At 41.8% G+C, this 25,693-nt stretch overlaps 1 protein-coding gene across 3 annotated transcripts in view; it reads left to right on the forward strand.

Moving 5' to 3' along the window:
- The first annotated feature begins 266 nt into the window (after positions 1-266).
- The window catches only part of LOC147677686 (SLAM family member 9-like), a 479,844-nt gene continuing 454,417 nt past the window's right edge, over positions 267-25,693 (forward strand). For 2 of the 3 annotated variants that reach the window (XM_086945331.1, XM_086945332.1), the window contains exon 1: positions 319-444. In XM_086945331.1, coding sequence (XP_086801457.1) covers positions 375-444 — 70 coding nt within the window. In that variant the 5' untranslated portion in view covers positions 319-374. Of the gene's footprint in view, positions 445-25,693 lie in introns of all 3 variants that reach the window. The other variant, XM_086945330.1, reaches the window with a different exon arrangement.

Below are 25,693 nucleotides of genomic sequence, written 5' to 3' on the forward strand. Positions count from 1 at the left end.
CGGTGTATTTTTTGTGATCACATCACTTGGAATAAAGTCACAGGCAGCAGGATGTTTATCTATGATCGAGGTAACTATTAGCAGCAATACTACGTGGACATCTTTCAAGTGCTCACCCTCCTTTTTCCCCTGCACCCCCCCCCCCCCCTTCCAAGGGGCGGCAATCTGGAGGATAGCCCCAGGCGCCACAAGCTCTAGCTACGCCCCTGCTATGGTGGCACTTTTAAAAGCCACTTACTAAATGTCTCGAAGAGACAGCATGCGCTGTCGCAGGCGAGACCTAAAAAAAGAGAGAGGCGGGGCGAGGGCTCAGGGGCACGTACACTAAGCAGAAAGATCGCCGCCTGTTGTCTCGGCTGCTGTTAACGCTCACAATGGAGGGTTCCCTCAAGTACGGAGAAACTGCAGCTTTTCCCTTCTTACTCACAGCGCTGCTGTTTTCAGGTAATGTTCTCATTCTTAAAAGGAGGAATATTCTTTAGTAATGCCTCTTTAGAGCGCGCCAAATATGCAGAGTTCGCAATTCGATGGTGTTGAGCGTTTCGAAGGTCTGCAGGGGCGGGCACCACAAAATGCATTGCCCCCGAAAGGAGGCGCGTGCTTATGTGTTGTAACACTTGCGGGGGGAGTACTGCCGAAACAACGGACTGCCTGGAGCCGCCACACTCTGCTGGCTCAGAGTCCTCCACTGAGTCCCCTGAAGTGGTCTTGGACCCTTGATGACTTTGTCTTAGTGGCCGGGATGGATAGAGGGGGGAGAGCCACTGAAAGAGCTCGAGCAGGAAGCTTGGCTCGGCTCCAGGTCCAGTTTGACCTTCGAGCCCATAACGAGCCGAGCTTTTATGTGGGGTATGCCTACCTCCCTCCGTCTACCGAGGATGTGGGTCGCAGTCAGAGCTGCCAGCTGGGGAAGCAGATTCCAGTCTCGGCGTCGAGCTCATCATCGTGTGAATGTGGGCATATCACTTAGTCTCCCGATGCATATAAATGCGGTGACCTTGTGTAATGTAACTGGTGTCCGTATTAAAGCACTCCAAAACCTTCAGGGTCGAGTTCTTGCAATGTGTTAAAAAGTAGGCATAAACAAAGACTTAGCACAGGGAAAGACAACGAGATACAATTTTACTGGTCGATTGATACAAAGTGAACCCAGAAAACTTGGCTAAATCGCGGCTTCCCCGCTTTAATCGTGTGATATTAAACGAATTTTTCATTTTACCAAAACACTTGTTTTTCATTATCACGCATGAAAGCGCCTTCAAATATGTGATTGCAGAATACCAGTTGTATAAAACCATCACTTGTAGTAAGTACTTCGTAGTGCGATAACTTGCCATGCAAATGTCAAAGTTTCCACATGTGAAGGAAATATATTTTTTTGCAGTTTGAAGATACTTTGTAGAATGTTACGTGACGCTTGTTTTACAATTAGCATAGCAACTATGTTCATGGCTAGGCTCATAAACCGGGTTTAAAATCCAAGCCAGATGCCCTGCTCTCCCTATTAATGTATTAGCTCGCCCACCTCTCGGTTCTACGCTGAGTTTTCCTCGCCGTCATTATACGGCGCTGCAGTTCCCTTTTCCTATAGGGGCAATATTACGACCGTTTGCAGCAGCGTTAAGCTGAGACAAGGAGGTGGCAAAGACACTTAAGGATGGAGTCTGGCTCGACCCAGAGGTCAGGCTCTGGCTCGAAGTCATCTTGGACCATCGAGCCCAAAACAAGCTGAGCTTTAATGAGGCTTCCGCTTTTACCCTCGCCCAACCATAATGTGGCAACATATAAAAACAGCATTAAACTTTGGAGTTAAAAAAAGGCGAAAAATATGGAGCCATCCAATGGGTGAATTGTATATCTCGAAACCAGAAACCTTGGACCAATCCTGGCTTCACTTGACCAAAATGTGTGATCCATGCCAAAAATTTTATTTTACAGACCCTCCTTCTTGTTCGTTATCACGTATGAGAGCACATTCCAACAATCAATCAATCAATCAATCATCGTATTTATATAGCGCACTACTTACCCAGAGGGTCTCAAGGCGCTGGGGGGGGGGGGGGGGAGGGGGATCTGCTACTGCTCGAACAACCAGGTCTTGAGTTGCTTCCTGAAGGCGAGGTGGTCCCTGGTCAGGCGGAGGTGGGTGGGAAGGGAGTTCCATGTCTTGGCGGCGAGGTAGGAGAAGGACCGTCCCCCTGTGGTGGCTCTGCGGATGCGGGGGACGGCGGCGAGGGCGTGGCTGGACGAACGAAGCTGGCGTTTGGGAGCGTAGAAGTTGAGGCGGCTGTTGAGGTATCCTGGGCCTTGGCTGTGTAGGGCTTTGTGTGCTTGGGTGAGGAGACGGAAGGTGATTCTCTTGTTGACCGGGAGCCAATGCAGATCTCTCAGGTGTCCGGAGAAGTGGCTGCAACGGGGGATGTCCAGGATGAGTCGTGCTGAGGCGTTCTGGATCCGCTGGAGTCTCTTCTGGAGTTTGGCGGTGGTTCCGGCGTAGAGGGTGTTGCCGTAGTCCAGACGGCTGGTGACGAGGGCCTGGGTGACCGTCTTCCTGGTCTCGGTGGGGATCCCTAGGAAGATCTTACGTAGCATGCGCAGGATATTGAAGCACGACGAGGAGACGGCGTTGACTTGTCTGTTCATGGAGAGGGAGGAGTCCAGGATGAAGCCCAGGTTGCGTGCGTGGTCTGTTGGTTTGGGTGCGCTGCCTAGGGCGGGGGGCCACCAGGAGTCGTTCCAGGTGGAGGGTGAGGATCCCAGGATGAGGACTTCCGTCTTGTCCGAGTTCAGTTTCAGGCGGCTGTTCATCATCCATTCGGCTACCTCTTTCATCCCTTCGTGAAGGTTGGCTCTGGCGGTGGCGGGGTCGTTGGTAAGGGAGAGGATCAGCTGGGTGTCGTCAGCGTAGGAGATGATGTTGAGGTTGTGCTGGCGTGCGATGTCTGCGACGGGGCTCATGTAGATGTTGAAGAGGGTTGGACTGAGCGAGGAGCCTTGAGGGACGCCGCAGATGACTTTGGTGGCTTCAGATCTGAACGGGGGGAGGCGGACTCTCTGTGTTCTTCCGGCGAGGAAGGAGATGATCCACTCCAGTGCCTTCTCCTGGACTCCGACGTTGCTGAGGCGTTGTACTAGGGTACGATGGCAGACAGTGTCGAAGGCCGCGGAGAGGTCGAGGAGGATGAGGGTCGCTGTTTCTCCGTTGTCGAGCAGCGTTCGGATGTCATCGGTGACTGCGATCAGGGCGGTCTCGGTGCTGTGGTTGGCCCGGAAGCCAGACTGCGAGGGGTCGAGGGATCCGTTCGTCTCAAGGAAGGCGGCCAGCTGCTTGTTGACAGTCTTCTCGATGACTTTTGCAGGAAACGGGAGCAGCGAGATGGGGCGGTAGTTCTTGAGGTCGGTGGGGTCAGCCGATGGCTTCTTGAGTAGAGCGCTGAGTTCGGCGTGCTTCCAGCTCTCCGGGAAGGTAGCGGTGTCGAAGGAGGTGTTGATGATGTCCCGCAGGTGGGGTGCGATGATAGCGTCGGCCTTGTTGAAGACGTGGTGAGGGCAGGGGTCGGTCGGAGATCCGGAGTGGATGGAGTTCATCGTGCGGACGGTGTCTTCGGTGCTGATCGGAGTCCAGGCGCGGAGGGTGGAGGTGGGGGGCGGTGGTTCGGTCGTGGTGCTCGTCGGTTGGGTGCTGAAGCTGTTGTGTATGTCCGCGATCTTGTTGTGGAAGTAGGAGGCGAGGGAGTTGCAGAGGTCTTGCGAAGGGGTGATGTCGTTGTTTCCGGCGTTGGGGTTGGAGAGCTCTTTGACGATGTTGAAGAGTTCTTTGCTGTTGTGTGCGTTGTTGTCCAGTCGTTCCTTGAATGCAGTTTTCTTGGAGGCGCGGATGAGTTGGTGGTGTTTCCGGGTGGCGAGCTTGAGGGCAGTCATGTTGTCCGGTGTTGGGTCTCTGCACCAGGTTCTCTCGAGGGCTCGGCAGTTCTTTTTGGAGCTCTTGAGTTCGTCGGTGAACCATGGGGCTTTCTTGCTGCCGGGTCTGCTGGGTGGGGTCCTCAGGGGGGCGAGCTCGTCTGCGCAGTCGTTGATCCACTTCGTGAGGTTGGTGGCCGCCTGGCTAGGGTTCGTTGTGATGGTGGGAGGGTTCGTGCTCAGGGAGGACGCGAGCTGGTCGGCTGTGATCTTGTTCCAGTTCCTGCGTGCAGCCTGTTGCTGGTGGTGGTGGATCGTGGTCCTTGCGAAGCTGAAGTGGACGCAGCTGTGGTCCGTCCAGTGGAGCCCGGTGGCGTGGCTGAAGGCGATGTCCTTGCTGGATGAGAAGACGGGGTCGAGTGTGTGTCCGGCGTAGTGGGTGGGGGTGGTCACCAGTTGCTTGAGTCCCAGGTTGGCGAGGTTGTCCAGCAGGGTGGTGGTGTTGCGGTCGTTGTTGTTCTCCAGGTGGAAGTTGAGGTCCCCGAGGAGGATGTAGTCAGCGGAGCTGAGGGCGTGTGGGCTGATGAAGTCGGCGATGTCTTCACTGAATTGTGTGCGTTGTCCAGGGGGTCTGTAGATGAGGGTGCCTCTGAGGGTGGTCTTGGGGTTGATGTGGACTTGGAAGTGCAGGTGCTCGGCAGTAGCGAGGGTGTCATCGGTGTTGGTCGTGATGCGGATGGTGTTCCCGTGGACGATGGCGATGCCTCCTCCGCTGTGGTTGATGCGGTCCCTTCGGATGATCTTGTAGCCGTCTGGGATGGCGATGTCAGGCGCAGAGGAGGCGTTCATCCAGGTTTCTGTAAAGAAGACGACGTCTGGGGCTGTGGTGTCGAGCAGGTTCCAGATCTCGATGGCGTGCCTGTGGACGGTGCGGGTGTTGATCAGGATGCATCTCAGGTGGCTGCTGCTGTTGCTCGTAGAGGTCTTGGGCACTGCTGGAGTGGTGCAGGTCCGGATGCAGGTGAACTTGCAGGCGTTGCAGCAGAAGGGTCCGTGGGTGCGTCTTGGGGTGGCTCGGTAGCAGCCCTGGACTCGGCCGGCGTTGAGTGCGTTGAGGGTGGCGGCGTCGTACGTCCGGCGGGGGCCAGGGGTCCTGGCGCTGGGCGCGGTCCCGGCGCGGACGGGCGCAGACGGGCTTACATGGGAGTTTAGGGTGTGTGTTGACCAAAAATAATCTGATGTAATAATTATAAAGCTTCTGCATAATAAAGCAAAACCTTTTTTTTATTTTAAAGAGACCATCTTATATTCATTGATTGAGATGTGTGGAATGCTTTCTGTGGGCACGTCTGCTTGATTTTTTCTGTGTGTGTGTGTGTACGCTCAAGAATATATAATGTAGTTCCAAGCAAAAGCAAAAACCAGTATGGAAGCTGCAAATATTATAAAACAAGGAAATGTTAAAACATCACCGCATTTGACTGTCGTTTTGTGAAACAAATTAACCTGTTTTATTTATAGAAACGCATTTCTCATGTGTTTTGGTATGTGCTGCAACTAGTAATGAAGTCAATAGGAATCAGCATGTCTTGCTCTTAGCCCCTCCCTAGCCCGGCCCCTCATCCCATTTAAATGAGTATCTGCACTATTTTTTTCCCATTTAAAGGACTGACCAAGAGGCATGATGTGGAATCAAGACTAGGCAACCATGGTAAATGACTTGTGCGGTGTTGAGATCATCAAATGAGACTGAGACCACAAAGTAGGTCAAGCACAAGAGCACTACTTTATTGCACCTCATCCATCCAGGGAGCTGGTCCAACTGTCAGTTTTCAGACAACAACTTTGTTTAACACCATGCGCGCGGCGGCTTTTCCCTCTGCGCGTTGACTTTTTTAAAAACCTGCGTTACATGACGAGCTCAGCTCATCATGAGCGTATGAGAACCGTAACTCATGACGAGCTGAGCTCATCGCGTCAAAGGGGTTAAGACTGATATGAAAAAAATGCTTTGAACTGAAAGATCCTAGCTAGAACTGCCCTATGTCATCACACATTTAGCATAGCATTGAGCAGCGGCAGGCCCCTAAGAAAAACACGGGCAATTATGGCAGCATGTTTATGTTTTGTAACCTTCTAGTTCATTAGCAAAAATTGGAACCTCTGAACATTAACTCACATTTTTGATCGAAAGCTGTTTTCAGTAGTTACTTCAATTAAAGTGGTTCTAGTTTTGTTGTCGGAACAAATCACTAGAACTATATTAGTATGCCGAATTTTGTAGAGTAGATTCTGTAATTAATATCCTTATTTGCTGTTTATTCAATATTATGAAGGAGTGAGACCAATGAGGGAGATACTGTAGACCTATAATGTAAGAAATAGCTTGACCCCGTATTACAATTAATAACATTGTTTGACCCTGTATTTTAAGGTGTACATTACCCTCCTCCATATTGCAACTCCACTTGGTGTTCCATGGCTTATATTCTCATACCTCTATATTACCACAGAGCTCCTCAGTGACTTGTAAATAAGGCTCCCTCTTTTCCATTTTTACTGATTTTTACTGATAAATACAGAAAGAAAACCATTTATTTTCTTGTCTGTATTTATTTTGAAATGTGGATAAAATTTGATATTGGGTGCCTTTGAGTGATTCTCACTACACTTTGCCATGACTTCCAAGCCAATAACTGTGTGGATTGATAGGGAAGGGGGTAAAAAAAAGAATGTCGGTAAAGAGGCTTAAACAGCAGTAGATATGACAAAGGTTAATACTGAAATGTGCATATTTTCATTTGAGTACATTGATTAATCTTCTGCGGGTGTTCATATTACTGAAACCTAGATGGCATTCAACCATGACTGCATATTTATTGGTTAAATAAATACGGAAATATACCAGTTTCAGCCTGATTTTTGTCACAAAACCCACAATTAATATGGATAAATACAGATAAAGTTGACAAAAAATAAATATGGATAAATACAGACGGAAATGTCAAAAAAATAAATAGCATGAAACCGGGAGCTGTACTTGTAATATACCTATGATGTAACGAAGGTACTCTATCCCATATATACATTTAGAACTGAATGCAAGAGCTTCAAAATTGAATCAATTTTCAGGGTACCTTCTCCCCTCGCTACCCCACATGAGAACTATGGAAGGAGGAGCCTCTGACTACCTCCACTCTCATGTTATGTAATGTTATAATGATTTGTATAGCGCACTAATCTCCTGAGAGGTCATCAAGGCACTTGAATTCTGGTATTTTAGGTAAGATTGTTTTAAGAAAAATATGCAAATTAGTGCAACCTTATGCTTACGGCTTCACGGGGCAGATAGAACACTGGCAGCTGGACTGATATTATGAAACTGTGTTTACATAGTCAATTAAATACCCACCATTTAACAATAAATAGTAGGCAGCAGTCTCTAGGACCAGCAGCTTAAGGGCTCGGTAGCATTGTGCCGGATTTCTTAATTCACCAAGACCACACTGCTTCTCATATTGCTTTACTTTGGCTCAAATGAAATCTGTTATTCTCTTTTACCACACTAAACATTTGTGTCATTTACTCATCCATTATTACGATGGTCTTCCCATTGATTTTCCTTCTCCGATGTACTGTTTTTATTTTAATAGATAGTTTTAGGTGTATGGACAACCTTAAATCATTAGTGATTCATTAAGGTGAAAAGGAATTACAGAGACAAGCTGAGCTTTAGGTCAACCTCTTTTAGCCATTAGTTCCGTGTGTTTCATTTATCATGGTTTACTATTGCCTGGAAAGGCTGTCATTCATAGTTGTGGTATTTTATGGATGACTACATTGTCCTATTTTTGGTCCCCCTTTGAAATGTTGCCTGGGTACCAATTCATCGTCTTTTTAAATTACACATAATGTGCTTTTTTCACTTTGCAGACACAATGATATTTTACTTGCTGCGTTATGGCTTTCTTTTAAGAAAGTGGACGCCTTACTTTGTAAGAAAGGCGCAGCGCTACTCACTAATCATCCTTGGTAGCTCATGTGTTTTACTTGTATCGTTGTCATGGAAACATGTTGTTGATTTATTATACATTTTAAGAAAGGCTTTCTTATTTCGAGCTTCTATGTAAATGTATCAAATAGGAAAAAAATAAATGAGTGCCTTGTATAGCATTGAACGTGAAGTTATTTTTAACAGCCATCGCATTCCTTGGCTGCAGAATACCATTTACAGAGAACCAACTATATGAACGTAAACCAACGTAAACCACCCCAATCAAACAGTTCCATCTTCTTCACTCTGAAGTTTCTCCGAACAGTGGTTATGACAATAGTAGCCCTTTGACAAAAGTAACTTCAATGCAATATTTTGCTGTGTATGACTTTCAAATCCACGACTTACAACACAAACGTCATCTTCTTATTGTTTCTTCTTCTCATAACACTCTTGTTTGGCGGTACTGCTTCACTAATGCAGTCTGTTCTGCAGATGGGTCTTACTCCCTGCTACCACACCATTTTAGCCCAACATGTTATTGCATTTTCTTTCTAGGGCAGCTGGGTCAATAGGCTCAGAGTTGATCATTTACTGCCAAACACATCCCCTATCTATTTTGTTTATTTCCTTGTTGTTATTCTGTTGAGTTCCCCACTCATTAGATAAGTGTTCGATGTCAATATGTTTTATCTGCAGTTCAGGCTTTGATACAGAGCATTCTTATTTCCTCTTATAATTTAATTTCTCCAAAGGTATAAACGTAGAATCTGTAGCTCACGTGCTTATCAACTGTGCTTCTACAAGTATAGATGGTGTACGTCTACGTCTACGCACACGTACATGTAATACAAAATTGAATGTCTGCTTAAAAAAATCTCCAAATGGAATGTAGGGGCATCTTATCAAGAACCGGTGTTAAAATCATCGCCGTTTTATCGGCAGGAAACTGCTGATTAAACGGCGATATTGGGCTTGATAATACGCCCTTGTTAATTCCCATAGAAGCACATGTTCTTGTGTTAACACGGGCTTCTATGGGAATTAACAAGGGTGTATTATCAAGCCCATTATCGCCGTTTTATCGTCAGTTTCCTGCCGATAAAACGGCAATAATTTAAACACCGGTCCTTGATAATATACGCCCTAATTTCCCCAGGGGTAAAACCCTCTTGCTTTACTCCACAATCAATTATGGGTGTGTTCCCTTCCTTTTCTACACTAGACACAAATTTAGTCCTGGTCACAGAAGTAAAACTCTGAACATGTCTTGATGGAAATGTGCTTTTTAAAGTACATAAATATACACACACACCTGCAAGTTTGTGGGTGTTCACGAACACTGCAAAGTTTCCTCACCTGAAACACTCATTCCTCCTGCCTATGATCAGTTTTGGTCATACATAACATTTTACCATACTGTTGTAATGTTACATGTGAGTACGTCACTACCATACTGTTGTAATGTTACATGTGAGTACGTCATTTTGTTAGTATCAATTCAAGGTTGTCGAACACAAAATGTGAATTTACACATAACACAAGCCATTTGTGCACTGAAGTTCAGCTTCGGTGTGCAGGTTGCTTTATGATTTCCTATTAAGCATATATCTGAACAAATATTTATGATACTGTTGAGTAAAAAAAGAATGAGCTCACCCATTTATGGATTATGTTCCTTTAAGGGTAATTGTACTCTGCTTGTTATTTTTACTTTACATTTATTTGGTTTGGGAAAACAGAACTGCAACTGGCGTCACATGTTTTGCCTCAATTAATTTTTTTCAAGGCAAAAGTACATAAAGGTTTAAGTGGTCATTCTCACTATAAATGTGTAATTCAAACATGTACTGATTATTTTAATTGTAACAGGTTACGAGTTATTGCATTAAAGGTATCAATTAGTTGCTAATTGTCCTTTTTATTTTTTAAATCGATGTAATATGAAACTAACAAATTCGATTTTGCAATATTTTACCCAAAAATGTTTTTATATTTTTACCTCCCATCTTCATGACCCAGAGGCTAAAACGTGTAGTATTGTACCTACGATTGTGGTCCAAACACACATTAGAGCATATTTAATTTAAGTTATTTTTTAGGATTTGATCTGTCTTCCTGCTCAGATATTCATTGATATAATGCTTTAATAATTGCAATAAATAACCATTTATTTTATAATGTACTGAAACAAAATGAGTGAAGAATTGGATGCCTACACCTTTTAGCTTCTCTTCAGTCACTCTTCCATGATCTCTAATTGGAGTGATGCTCCATTATTTTGCCTTGAATAACCATAACTAAAAAGCCTGGAAGCTTCTTGGTACTCAGGTTACTGAAAGGGGAGTATATGTGACTTATATGCTTTCATCCTGAAACAATATGTTCTCCATTTATCATGATTCAGTCAATGACAATTCACGTTTTCCTTGATTGGCAGTGAAAATAGGAAATTACAACATGAATGTATATCAAATGTATGGCGTTTCTGTCAATTCTATAGTATACCTCATTGAAGAAAACCACAAAGATTGATCAGTGTAATGCACTGAATTGTACTTGCGAGCACAGCCAGGGTTGGAATCAGGGAACAGGGTGTGTATATACCCATCTGCACCATATAAAAATCATCCGTACTTGTCAGGAACCATGCAGGGTGCAGCACACAGCTTCCACTGCTTTTCAGGGGTATTTGCAGAAAAAAACATATGGGATAGATTTCTAGCTTACCGACCCTGCTCGCTTTGCTTGTTATAAGCAAGCATTGATATGAATCCTAATGGCAGTGAAATACTTGTTTTATCGTAGTTTCCAATATTTTAGGCTTCTTACATTAATACTTCTCTATTGCGCAGAGATACATTTCATAACCAAGCTCCCAAGAACTTGGTCTAAATTGATGAACTATAAAAACGTTTTATTTGAGTTCTATATTGTGTCTCTTTTGTAACATTGTATTCTTACAAATCTTAAAATCCAATGCTATTCCCCAGGACAATACTTTTTTCGTATCTTTATTATTCACATTTCTCCTTTTGGGTTAACTTAATAAATGATGATGGATTAAACCCAGATCAGTTGACTGGGGGTGAGTGCTTGCAATGTTCAACACTCTCTGCATCATCCCCTTTGGTTTTGCTTTGTTGTCCCTGAGTTGGCAGGGTATGCCCAGATGTGGATCCCTTGCTCACTTTGCCACTGGATTCAAGCTAGCCTGGCTGATGAGCCAGAAACCAGTCCCAGGATGCTTGTTTCCGGTCCAGGAAAGACATGGCTTGGCAGTTCGGGCTGGAGTGTTCCCATGAGGGCACAGGGTCAGACTAATTTGCATATTGCCATGTCTGAACTGGGGTGATGGAGTGAGATAAAGAATGATGATGGATTAAACCCAGTTGACTGGGGGTGAGTGCTTGCAATGTTTAACACTCCGTCCATCATCCCCTTTGGTTTTGCTTAACTTAATCAGTGACAAAAAATTGCAAGTAGGTTAGTTGGGAAATATGAGTGTGTGCTGTAATGAAATTGGGTATTTAATTATTGATCCTTGTTTTCAACTGCAATATGATGTCCATGATTTCAATTTTACCCTTGCAGTTCTTTTCAAACTTCAAAGCATATATTTTAGAAAAATTGATTGACCTTTCTTAAATATCCCTGATTGAAAGTTTAGTGGATAGGCACTCCGTCACAGTGATGAATATCCCGTCCATCTCAACACAGGAATATTGGATATACTGTATTGTAATAAGGCGTACAAGATATCCGTCACAGCTGTGATGAAGTAATCCACCCACCATACTCCACATCAGGCTCTAATATGATAAATGTAAGGTCCATTTTAACAGAGATTCCTTTTTGTAATTGTTATTTGTTACACAAAATGAACATTTCGAATGCATAATTGTTATTTATTACACAAAACAATCTTTTTCATTGCATAAAGTAACCACTCGTTGTAGGAAGCACCATGTAGTTGATCAGATTTTTTCTTGTGTGGTGAGTACAACTATGATCCACAAAGTTCATCCCAGTGAAATATGACTTAGGTAACTCACCAATATCCTTCACTATATCAGCATTTGCTATTAGTTAAGGCATTAGAGAGTGTAGTATTACATTTACAGCCCTTAGCAGAAGTGACAGCCATATTCTATGTACCCCGTCTCAAGGATAACATTTCAAATAGGACAAAGGGAGCAGGATTCTTCACACATCATAATGCATTGCTGGCATAAATAATAAAAGAAAAGAATGCCATTGTTCAAAAGTGGCACCTGAATTAAAGCACTGAAGAATGGATAATGCTACACAAAATGTACCTAGTATATTCCAAAAATAAAAATAAAGTCATCACCTTACAAGAGCAACACCAACGGGATCAACCTATATTTCTGATCATCAGTGTTTACTTCAAGAATGTTCTCAGTGCACGTTAAATAATTAGTGTCAGACATTTTATGAATGTAAACGTTATTAATAATGTCTCTACTCATATATACATACAATATTTGCAGCTACAATTAGAAACTTTTAAAATAATCTACATTTCTCCACCTTCCGTTAGCAGAATCATCAGTACATGATAGAGGACTCAAAAATTATCTGTTCTGTATACTCATAAACAAAGTAATTTGATACCTTCAAGGCTAGAAGAAAAATAAATTTCTTTTTATATTCTCAACACCTACGACTGTGTTTCAAAAACCAAGGGTTACGTAGTCAAATCAACAATATATATATATTTATTTTAGATAACTTTATTGAAACTGTTTAGAAATACAGGACAACATTTAGACCGTAGACACATCATATGGGCAAGAAGGTTTATCCAAACAAAAGAAGGCCTTACAGAGGGGAGACCATATGTACTGTAAACTTAGAACAGGTTGAGTAACCCTGTCCAATCTCGAAGGATGACAATTGGTCTATTTCAACAGACAACAGGTAACATCATTTAACAAAAATAATATGGGGGAAATGCCACATCACCTTCCAACTGCAACTGAAGACCCGGGGCTGAACAAACCTCTAGTGCTGAGGGAAGAGGAGGGCCACAGGTCTTTTGGATTAGGAAGGAAGGTAATCTCATCACCCTCACACAAGAGCAGTGTGTAAGGGTCTGGGGCCACCCACATATTGCCAGTGAGGATACCCTGGGGGCCCCCAAACTACACAAATGCGAGGGTACATTTGCATCAGTCAAAGAGATGTAATACTCTTTCATCAGTAAATTTAATCATTCTTAATTGTAGAGAGACTTGATCATTCCCGTCAACTTGTCTCCCATAACATGAGCTTCCACATGTGCTCCACAGTAAGTTTATTTCAAGTTAACATCAACTACATTCGAATCCATCGCTGTATCCTATGCAGGACACACTCCAACTGACACCTGTGGAATGCTCCTCCAGAGAGTTTGCAGTCTTAGAACTCTTACAACCACATTCCAATAAAACCTACTGTTAAGAGATAGACTAAACTCCATTTGACCGTATAGTTATATAAACAAAATATTAGTTAATCTGCAGTGAGTGCCATACCTCGTCAACAATGCAATATTTTCTCCAGCAGTTCAATATTCCACTTGATTTACATAATGTATCTTCTAAAGGACAAAAATGTTTTTCAAATTAGTCACAAATAGGCATTAGCACTACATGTAAGGGTAATGAAACTCTTTGTAGAGATTTGTATTTATAACAACATATCTCTGCTTACATTTATTAAATGTTCTCTATAGGAATTCTTACAATTTATGTAAGAAAATGATTGCGGTCACACCAAACAACAAGTATGATATCTGATTGGATTTAGCTATAGTGAAGATATTGGTAAAAGCACTGGTGCCATGGAAAAACTGTCACAGGTGACCTGTAATAATGCCATACATTTTCAGTAATACCCACCATTTTATGATGGCTAAAACAGATAATATCAAACTTAATTCTCTTCTATCAAGCAGCGTACCTTGTACAGTTGGTCTCAGATCAAGCATATTTTCAGCCACACCCAGAATTGTGATGACACCATTGTTGTGAGTTTCCACTTTTCATCTCCAAAGAATATCCTAGAGACTAGCAGGGTCACTGGTTACCCTAACTCTTTGCACCATCTTGTAATGAATTTAAAATATGTTTAACACCAGGCCAGTATCAAAGGGTGTGGGGGAGAGGAGAGGGAGATCTGTAAGTTACCCTCCCAAGTATCTATCTAAATATCAAGAAACCCTACAAGATGTTGTGGACCTTAACTAGATTTTTTTAGAGAATAGTATCTGACCTGTCAAGGGAGTCATGAGGAGTCCCCTAAAAAGGATGCAAACCCTCACCCATCAGTGGGATGCTCTTGAAATGGGCTTTATAGCACTGGTAAAGTGGCGGCTGGTGAGGCTGGTGCAAGATCGAAGAAGTAGCTGTCTTTGGGGCCCCAACAGGCTACTGGGGCTCTCAGTTCCAAAGTGCTCACTCCTGCGGTGAGGACTCCTGAAATGAGCTTTACAGCACTGGTAAAGTGGTTGCAGGTGAGGCTGGTGTAAGATTGAAGAAGAAGCCACCTCCAGGACCCTAACATCCTCCTGGGACTCACAGTCCCGCAGTAGTCAATCTCGCGCCACCGGCTCCAGAAATGTGGAATGCGCTGGGCGAGGCTGGGCAACCACTCTTTCGCCCATTATCCTCCATCAACTATGGGCAAGCGAAAATCTATCTGCAATAATGGCCTAGGACTCACGTAAGTGCCCATTCATTATTTCCTATCTTACATCTGCAGTTGGGACACTGAATGAAGAGATACAAAGTGTAGAGGAAAAACTAGTACTAGCAGCGAATACATGTACTCAGAATCCTGCCCCTCAGATTGAGAGAGGCCGCCTTGCAGTGCCCTGTAACTTTGAGCAGAGAGGAGTGTCCTTAACTGATTCTGTAACAAGGGGGCTCATTGTACCCAAGTGTGATGCGACATCGAAGTCCTCATCCCTAGAGAGGACGTCACTAGCCAAAAAAAGGAATAAGGAAGTCCCCAGGACAAAGTCCTGATCTAGCCGAATGAACTTGGCCACTAACAAAGAGAATTCCTCGGCTCCTGTCCCAGGGTATAAACAGCTGAAACTAACATTGTGCCTTTGTGCTGGATGGAGGATAAACTTAAAGCAGTTCTGGAACCTATGCTTAATAGTCTGCACAATAGTATTGTAAAGCTCATTCAAATCGTGATGGAAGGGTTGCAGGCGAAATTAGGTGTTTTGGAAGCACACATCACATAATTCTTCGAGCGTGCCCAATTTCAATGAAGCCTTGAAAGAAACTCAAGGATCTGTATCAGCAGAAAACAGGGGCAGCAGTAAACTTCAATGTTCATAAAAACTCAGGAGGAGGGGAGACTCCCTTACCATTCTCCCAGAGGCCTCCTTTCCCTTTGACAGGTCCCTCTCACATCACTATTAATAATCAAAGGGCCACTACCCACTCCTGACCCAAACAGAAAGAGATTGAGTTAAATAGCTTAATACTGCAGCTCCTTCCCGAATATACGCCACTAGTGGTAATATTGACAGATGTGCCCACCATTGAGGCCGGTACAGAACGGGAATATCGTCACAAAAATATCGACTTACCTAAATATCGCTGCAAAAATATCTACAGGAAGAAATATCGATGACAAAAATATAGTCTGACAAGAATATCGACAGACAGGTAAGTAATATCGTTAACATTAATATAGTTGTAATAAATATCGTTTACAAAAACATAGTTTACAATAATATCGTTTTTTAAATAATTATAAGTAATGTAGTGTTTTTAATGAGTATTTGTAGATAAAGTAGTATTTTTAGTAGTATTTTATTAGTTAATAATGTATTTTATGTTGAATTTAGTATTAATAGTTCCGTAGCGGGTTGTGGGTTTATAGGGGAGTAGGGTGGGAAGTAATTTAAATATAATGAAATAATAGATTAATTAATGTTTTAAATGAATATAAATAGTGTAATAAATAATAGTTAATTAATTTCAATTAGTTAATTGATTAATAATTATGTAATTAAAAATGTTAATTTTTTAATTAATTTTAGGTGTGTGTACAGGAATTTTTTATTGAAAATGTAGTAAATTAATTACAATTTAATTGATTAATTATTTAATTAATGATTAAAAAAATAATAATAATTGTTATTTTATAAATGATTAAATACATTTAGTAATTTTTACCCCTACGCTATCCAACGCTTTCCCTACTGTTGCACCCCCTGGAGTGGGAATAGTAATTTTTACCCCTACGCTATCCAACGCTTTCCCTACTGTTGCACCCTCTGGAGTGGGAATAGTAATTTTTACTTCTACGCTATCCAACGCTTTCCCTACTGTTGCACCCCCTGGAGTGGGAATAGTAATTTTCACCCCTACGCTATCCAACGCTTCCCCTACTGTTGCACCCCCTGGAGTGGGAATAGTAATTTTTACCCCTACGCTATCCAACGCTTTCCCTACTGTTGCACCCCCTGGAGTGGGAATGGTAATTTTTACCCCTACGCTATCCAACGCTTTCCCTACTGTTGCACCCCCTGGAGTGGGAATAGTAATTTTTACCCCTAAGCTATCCAACGCTTTCCTTACTGTTGCACCCCCTGGAGTAGGAATAGTAATTTTTACCCCTACGCTATCCAACGCTTTCCCTACTGTTGCACCCTCTGGAGTGGGAATAGTAATTTTTACCCCTACGCTATCCAACGCTTTCCCTACTGTTGCACCCTCTGGAGTGGGAATAGTAATTTTTACCCCTACGCTATCCAACGCTTTCCTTACTGTTGCACCCTCTGGAGTGGGAATAGTAAATTTTACCCCTACGCTATCCAACGCTTTCCCTACTGTTGCACCCTTTGGAGTGGGAATAGTAATTTTTACCCCTACGCTATCCAACGCTTTCCCTACTGTTGCACCCTCTGGAGTGGGAATAGTAATTTTTACTCCTACGCTATCAAAAGTTTTAATTAGTAATATATTGTATATTTTAATTATATGTATGTATTATTTTTGTTATATAAAGTAATGTGTTAAATATATGTATATGTCCACATTTATTAAGTTTATAATTAAAAAGTGTAGTAAGTTTGTTTTAAATAGTTAAAAAATAAAAGTAATGTAATGTATTTTGTTAATAGTACTTATATTTATTTATTATTTAATGTAAATTTAATTATTTTAAAAAGTCGATATTTTTTACATCTATATTAATTACAACGATATTTTGGAGTCGATATTTATGTACTTACCTGTTTAAGTATAGGGAGTCGATATTTTTGTAAACGATATTTTTACAACTATATTTATGTCAGCTATATTTTTGTAATTGATATTTTAACACCCTACCATTGAGGCCAGGAGGGGTAGAGACCACTGCTGAACCTATTTGTAGTATCGCACACCGGTGCTTCAATTAATTGGGTGATAGTAATAATAATAATAATAATACTTTATTGTACAATTACTTGAAACCATTACAAGTCATCATCAATTAAAACAGTTTCATATTTCGAAACAGCCATAGCAAAGTGCGATGATACTATGGTAAGCTATGAGTAAGAACTGCTATTAAAATACTAAAGCCACGACTCTTAAAATACAGGCAGAGTATAACATTGGCCTAAGAGCTGGCTCAGTTCTGTCATGCCATTAAAAACGTTGCGTGGTTGGGCTAACTTATATTCCCATTCGAATTCAGTTAATTGTTGCAGTCCTTACTGTGCCTGGGTCCCAAGAGTTGATCCTCTGTGTAAACTTGTGCTTGCATAGTCCCGCCCAAAAGGAAATTACCACATGTGCTACAAAGAAAGTGAACAGTAGAATGGCAGGAAAACAGAGAAGGAGTCCCAATAGCGCCCTTCTAGCAGCGCAGCTAATTGATTGTTATAGAACAAAAAAGTTTCAGCGAGACGTCTATGCCATAGTTATTCAGATCTTGAACTCTGGCCATTAACTGATCAAAGTTTTTGGAGTTTATAGCAATAAAGCTCAATGGACACCAAGGTGCCAACTAGACCTTTGTTGCCATCCGATTACTTTGGCTCTAAGGGTACAAAGGTTGCGCTGAGTTCCGTCACTGTCCTTCCTGCTTTTCCGCTAGTGCGTGTGTGGTGCCTTCTTCATGAGGATTGTGACGCTAGTTTCTGCTCTGCAGCTTCAAGATATTTTACCAATCGGCAGCTCAGTTGAACATCATCGCCGGAGAAACATGCCAGGACTGCCTGCCTGCATGACCTTACCCGTAGTTTATTGAATAGTGGTCTCAAAAGTCTCCGGCGTTCTTGTAGCAGGTCCTTGCAGATGGTGATAAGATGTACAATGTTTTCTTCGCCGTTAACAAAGTGAAAGAATAAACAGAAAAAGCCAAATTGGTTTGGCTGTAGAGTAGAAGCCAGCGCCACAACCTGCATGAAGAAGGCATGGCACTCACATTAGCGAAAAAGCAGGAAGGACAGTGACGGAACCCAGCACAACACTTGTACCCTTAGAGCCAAAATATTCGGATGGCAACGAGGGCTCAGCTAGCATCTTTGTGTCCATTGAGCTTTACTGCTACAAAGCACAAGCTTACGTGGAGGATACAATTTTGTTACCCAGGCAGATTATGGACTGCAATAATTACCTGAATTTGAACGGGAATGTACGTTTGCCCAACCATGCGAAGCTTTCAATGGTATGACAGAAGTGAGACGGTTTTTGGGCCAATCTTACATCTTGCCTGTATTTTAATAGTTTCAGCTTCAGCACCTTTTATTCGCAGTGTTTACTTGCACCCTACCACAGTATTATCATAATTTGTTATGGCTGTTATAAATAAACGGAAGTGTTTTTATTGATGATGGTTTGTAATAGTTTTAATTAACTGTGCAATAAAGTATTACCAGTCTCCCAAAACCACACTTAGGGGCCCATTAGGATGTCGGGCGGATCGCCACCTCCATGTGGGCGGTGGCAATCCGTCCAACATCCTTTGCCGCCCGCCACCCATTTCCCCCGCCATATTATTATGGCTGGGGGGACCGCGGCGGATGGAAAGACCGTCCGCCGCTTTGTTTAATGTTTAATATGGTGGCGGTGTGTATTAGACACTGCCAGACATATTATTATGGGCTTTGGGGAATTTCTTTCTGTGGCGGCAATGCCGCCACGGAAAGGCATGCAGAGACTCCCTGCGGGGGCCTGTTGTGGGCCCCCTGGGACTCCGGGGGGATGGGGGTGCACATGGGGGGGTACCTATGGTACCCCCGCGCATTTCAAAGTGCAACATGGCAGGCACCGCGCGGTGCCTGTCATGTTGTGCTTTGAAATGCACAAAGTGCATTTTTACCATTGTGTCGGGCGGCGCTTTCAGCACCGCCCGCCGCAATGGTAAAAATACAGGATGTGCCCGCCAGTGTGGCGGGTGCATCCTAATGGCCAAGGCGGGACCGCCCACCATCGGAGCGGCGGTCCCGCCTTGGCCATTAGGATGCACGGGGATGGCAGGCTGGCAAAGTCCGCCCGGCATCCTAATGGACCCCTTAGTATTGTTATGCTGTCACTGCACCTTGGTTCCTAGGTAGAGGTTCCAAGGTTAACATTCCCGGTTACAGGGCCTGTACATGAATTTTCCCTATAGCTTTTCCATTTGCCACAGATCTTGCCCCATTTGTGTCGAGCACCCCCTGCTTTCATAAATCACTCTCTCCACCACCATATACCAGTCCATGCCTCTGTTGCAGGCCCATGAGACACGATGAGGACTCTGCCCCCCACAGACAAGCAATATTTCAGATAGCTATTATCATGCCCAAGGTCCCCCAGATCTGCTCCAAACAACCACGGTCTGTGGCATGCCAGACATTAAGAAAACACCATTTTGTGCAGAATGTTAGGTCGTTGCCACATACATTACTCATGCAAGCCACTAAGGACCTCCTTTAAGCATGAATGGCAGGGCATTCCTAAAGAATGTGAAAGGCAACAGAACTATTTTTAACCATGGTCGCAATCCCTCTCATCATCGTTCCTTATTAACAAGATTTCGATTTAATTTGATACATTGGCTGTTTGCTGATCCACAGGGGAGGAATAATATTGATAATATGGCCCCCTGTAGCTGTGACAACTTTTCATTGCAAGATATGATGAACTTTGTTATGTTTTGTGATCATTACTGTCAGTTAAGACAATGGTATACATTTCCCCCGTTGAGAGGGAAATTCTTTCTGCAACTATGACCTTCCCTGATTTATCTCCAGGCTCTCTTGACTAGTTTAATTTGCTTTAACGTAGCCAGCTTTCTGGCAGGTGACCTTAGAATCAGAAAGCTGCACCTGGCAGTGGTGCCTGACCATGTGATAAATGAAAGCTTTAGAGATATGATTTAGTCCTGCCAATGCTGGGAACATGAATTGGAATTTGTTATTCTCATTTGATTTTATATGTGTTTCTTTTTTAGGTAATTTAACTCAGGCACTAGAGGCACTTTGTAAAGGTCTCGACATTTTGTGCTTATATTGTATATTGTGTTTTTAATTGAATAAAGAATGTTTGATGGATTGACTGACATGGGGATGATCCACATGCAAACTCCATGCTTAGTAGTTTGAATGGGCTACCATGAATTTCTGAAGCATTTTCAGAGGTCTTTTTGTTGTGCAGGTGTGTGTTATGTGTATAAAATTGCCTTCAAGTTACCCTACATATTTATTTTGGGATCTCCTCTGGCACATTTTGCGTTGAATATTGGAACTCTCAGTGGCTTCCTATTTTTCAGGTTGACATGTCAACCGAACCTTGGTTATCTCTATGCAGGGTTATGGGTTTTCTTCAGAACCTACTGTTCCCCTTGTTGGTTAGGATTAACCCCTGATCTACAACTAATTTTGTATGAGAGGTGGTCCTGTGCATAGCTCATTTGTCACGACAAACAATCACGCAGGACAAATGCAGAGATACTCGTGGGTTTTTGGAGCACCTCAGACTGCTTCCTGTAGAAAAAGTTAATGACAAAGTCAGGACAAATACAACAAAGTTATGAAACACATAAGTGCTCATTAATGTGACCTCATGACAACCCCCTGCAACCACATGCTATCATAAGTCATTCCACACATACCTCACTCATGTCGACAATAATTTTTTTAATGCACCATATCATCTATTGAGAACACGTTACCCTACATTCCAGGGGAAAATGCCCCCTGGAAGGAGCACCTCTGCAGACCTCTATAGTTAGGCTTTATATAAAGAAATATTAGAGGCAAAATGCTGTAAGTTAAAGTGTATGTAGTGCGACATTACAGAAAACTAGGCCCTCATTTTAGTGATCACAACATGTTCTAATTAAGATGTCCTAATGGAAGGACCACACAGTATGTCAAATTTTCCATAACGTTAGAATTGCCAAAACAGCCGACAACTAAAATATATTATGATTATCCCTTTTTCTAGTGTTTAGAAATATAACACTGGCTGCTTAAGGTAACATCTTAAAATTTCCCAAAAGATGTCTATTTAATTTTTCATTAGATGCCAACTTGGGATATTCAAGATCAATTCCTTATGTGTAAGCAGTATGCTATTTTTACCCATCAGGGTCATTAATCCAAAATGATTCACATCAAGAACATTTGTATTTACTAGAGGACATGAAAAGTTAAGCAACAACCTGCAGATATTTTTCACAAATTTAATCACTTCAATGATGACATCCAGTATATTTCATTCAGCACTTCACAGTCTGATTGTTTGGAAAACATCTATTTTTGTCCTTTACTAAGGATAATATATTCAACATCCTCCTATTTTGCAAATAGTTGCTCCAATACTGTCTAATGAAAATCTGTATAATGGAGTTTTTTTTCTTCAAAGTGAATTACCAACTTGGTTTACAGCTATTATATCTATACTTGCATACATTTGTATTCTCATTTTCATCTATTGGCTTGTCATTCTAATATAGGTCATTTGACATGGACAAGGTAAATGGCAAATTATAATAAAGGTGAGGTGCTTTTTAGTGATACCCAGACTTATCTCATCAAGAGGATGATGATCATTTTGAAAAATATGGTGAACAGCTCAATTGATATGTGAATCTTGCACTCAGATTGTTTAACCTCTAAAATAAATACATACATGATGTAATCCTTATTCATTGAGGGACTAAATATAAAACCATTAATAAAAGATGTCCGCCATAATCTGTTTTTGTATTCATATGGAATAAAATTCAATGGTATAGAATGCGATCACATCAAGTCTACATTCTAATCAACAATACATGTACTGCAGGGTGGTTTATTCAAGGAGGGACTTGATCTTAGCTATCCCATGTTAGTTGGAGCCATGGTATCTTATCATTAAGCCCATTAGTATGGGTATCCAACCTATATATCCAACACTGTTTTTGTTTAATAGGTGGGATTGAGTTCTACTACAATCACCTATGTCATCAATCTTTCCTAGGACCAGCCATGTCAAGTCTTTGGCAGTGTATCCAAATTCCATATAGTGGGTTGCCATGTCTGTGTTATTGTGGTGGCAGCAGAAACTGCTCATATGTTCATTCACCCTGATCTTGAGCTTGCGTGTTGTCATAGGCGCCTTCTTAGAATGGTTCAAATATAATATGTTTTTACATTTCAAATGTACAGGGGCACAATATGTTCTATTGAAGGTGCCCCAATGGAAGTTACTGACAGTATATCAAATTCAGAACAAATTTAGAATTGCCAAAAAACAGTTGACAACTAAAATATATTATGCATATCAATTTCCCAATGTGTAGAAATATAACGAGGGCTGCATAAGGTAGCATCTTAAGATATCCAAAGAACGTGTGTATTATAATTTTCCATTAAATTCTAACTTGGTATGGTCAAGATCAATTACTGAAGTGGAGAAGTGTGGCTCACTGGTTAGAGCAGGCAGACCCTGAAGCAGAGGTCAGACCCAGGACCAGGGTTCAATTCCCGACGCGGCAGGGTCTTGAGCTCAAATGTCCATGGACTCGATAATTCTCGCTTTGGTGCCTGACCTAATCATGGGTTCACACTCTGCAACTCTGGGCATTAAGCTTGCTTAATCTCCACAACGGCCCCCTGCGGCGGGATGCCTGGCTTTCACCTTGGGGATGCCCTGTAGGGGCTATCTCACAGGGAAAAGCCAGGACGGGTTCCCAAGGCAAGCGCAGAGATACCCCTTCGGGGGCCGATTCAGGCGCTATATAAGAAACATAATATTAATAAGCAGTATGCTTTTCTAAACCCATCAGGGTCATTCATCCAAAACGATTCACATCAAGAACATTTGTATTTACTAGAGGACATGAAAAGTTAAACAGGAACATGCAACTGTTTTTCACAAATGCAATCACTCTACTGATGACATCTAGTATTTTTCATTCAGCACTTCACAGTCTGATTGTTTGGAAAAAAATGATTTTTGTCCTTTACTAAGGAGAATATATTCAACATCCTCCTTTTTCGCAACTAATTGCTCCAATACTGTCTAATGAAAATCTGTATAATGGAGATTTTTTTCTTCAAAGTAAGTTACTAACTTGGTTAACAGCTTGTATGTCTATACTTGCATAAATTTGCATTCTCATTTTCATCTATTGGCTTGTCATTCTAATATAAGTCATTTGACATGGACTAGGTAAATGGCGAATTATAATAAAGGTGAGTTACTTTTTAGTGATACCCAGACTTACCTCATCAAGAGAATGATAAGCATTTTGAAAAATATGATGAACAGCTCAATTGATAAGTGAATCTTGCCCTCCGATTGTTTAACCTCTAAAATAAATACATATGTGATGTAATCCTTATTTCTTGAGGGATTAAATATACAAACAATAATAAAAGATTGCTGCCATAATCTGTTTTTGTATTCATCTGGAATAAAATTCAATGGTATAGAATGCGGTCACATCAAGTATTTATTCCAATCAGTAATACATGTACTGCTGTGTGGTTTATTCAAGGAGGGGCTTGATCTTAGCTATCCCCTGTTAGTTGAAGCCATGGTATCTCAGCATGAAGCCCATTTGTATGGGTTCCCAACCTATATATCCACCACTGTTTTTGTTTATTAGGTGGGTTTGAGTTCTGCCACAATAACCTATGTCATTAATCTTTCCTAGGGCCAGCCATGTCAAGTCTTTGGCAGTGTATTCAAATTCCATATAGTGGGTTGTCATGTCTGTGTTATTGGGGTGGCAGCGGAAACTGCTCATATGTTCATTCACTCTTGAGCATGCGTGTGGTCATAGGGGCCATCTTAGAATGGTTCAAATATAATTTGTTTTTACATTTCAAATGTGCAGGGGCACAACATGTAGTATTCAAGGTGCCCCAAAGGAGGTACCACACAGTATATCAAATTCAGAACAAATGTAGAATTGCCAAAAAATTGTTTACAACTAAAATATATTATGCATATCAATTTCCCAGTGTGTAGACATATAACGAGGGTTGCATAAGGTGACATCTTTAGAAAACCAAAGAACATGTGTATTATAATTTTCCATTAAATTCTAACTTGGGATGGTCAAGATCATATTCTGACTTGTAATTGATGTGCTGCTCTATATGCTTCAGTGTCGTTCATCAACAATGATTCATATCAAGATCATCTGTATTTTCTAATGTAACCACTTCACTAATGACATCAAGTATTTTCAATTTAGCAGTTCTTGGTCTGATCATTTGGAAAAAATCTATCTTTGTCCCTTATGAAGGAGAAAATATTAAATATTCTCCTTATATGAAATGACTTGCTCCAATACTGTGCAGGGAAAATCTGTATAATGGGTGTTTTTTTTTCTTTAAAATAAGTTATCCAACTTGGTTAACGGTTTTTGTTGTCTATACTTGAATACTTTTGGATTGTTATTTTCATCTTTTGGCTTGGTGTTCCATTATAAGTGATTTGACATATACAAGTTAAACAGTTGATTACATTGACAGAATTTCAGTTTGTACGTTTCCTATACTCTGGGACATGTATAGACCTATATAAATACGTATGTTATTAATATTTTTGGTTTTAATCCCGTGAAGTGATCACTTTATATTTTTTGTTAATGATCCTGACCCCATTGTGCTATTTAGGATGTTACCCTTAAGGGGGTGCAACGTCTACAAAGGCTTTTAAATTCATTGTTGTCTATGGCTGAGGGGTGCCAAGTAGAGCTGCTTTTTATCCAAAAAGGCATCATCAGAACAGATCATCAGGTTGTGAACTTTGTTGGAAGGAGGAGCTTTCCATTTATGACTCAGCTGTTGTGGGGGAGCAGTAGTTGCACCAAGTTCATTTTGAGGAAGAATAGGCTGACGGTGGTCACAGAGCATCATCACCAACTGGAGAGAGCTCTGTATCTTAGGAGAAAGCATTTCCCAACCACAATTGCTCACTCTTGTGCCAGGTACATTTTGGAACTTTATTGCTACAATGCTTTTGGCTTGTCGGGAGTCAAAGAGGATTGCATGGCAAATACATGACTACCCACCATATGTGAATCCAATAGTGACCTTCTAGAGGGTGAACTCACTATGAAGCAATGGAGAAGGTGATCACTGATCTACAAACCGGCAAAGAACCAGGCGATGGCAGATTACAAGGTGAATTTAATAAAATCACTTAAAATCAGATTGCATCCATTTTACATTCCATGTTCTTAAGGTCGAGACCACTGGCCATTTTCATGCAGAATTCAATAAAGCGAACATCAGTCTTAGACGTAAATCAGGCATGGAACCACTGTCTGGCTGGCTATATATATATGAACCCT

This window comes from Lissotriton vulgaris, chromosome 12 (genome assembly GCF_964263255.1).
Source record: "Lissotriton vulgaris chromosome 12, aLisVul1.2, whole genome shotgun sequence".
NCBI classification, from domain to species: Eukaryota; Metazoa; Chordata; class Amphibia; order Caudata; family Salamandridae; genus Lissotriton; species Lissotriton vulgaris.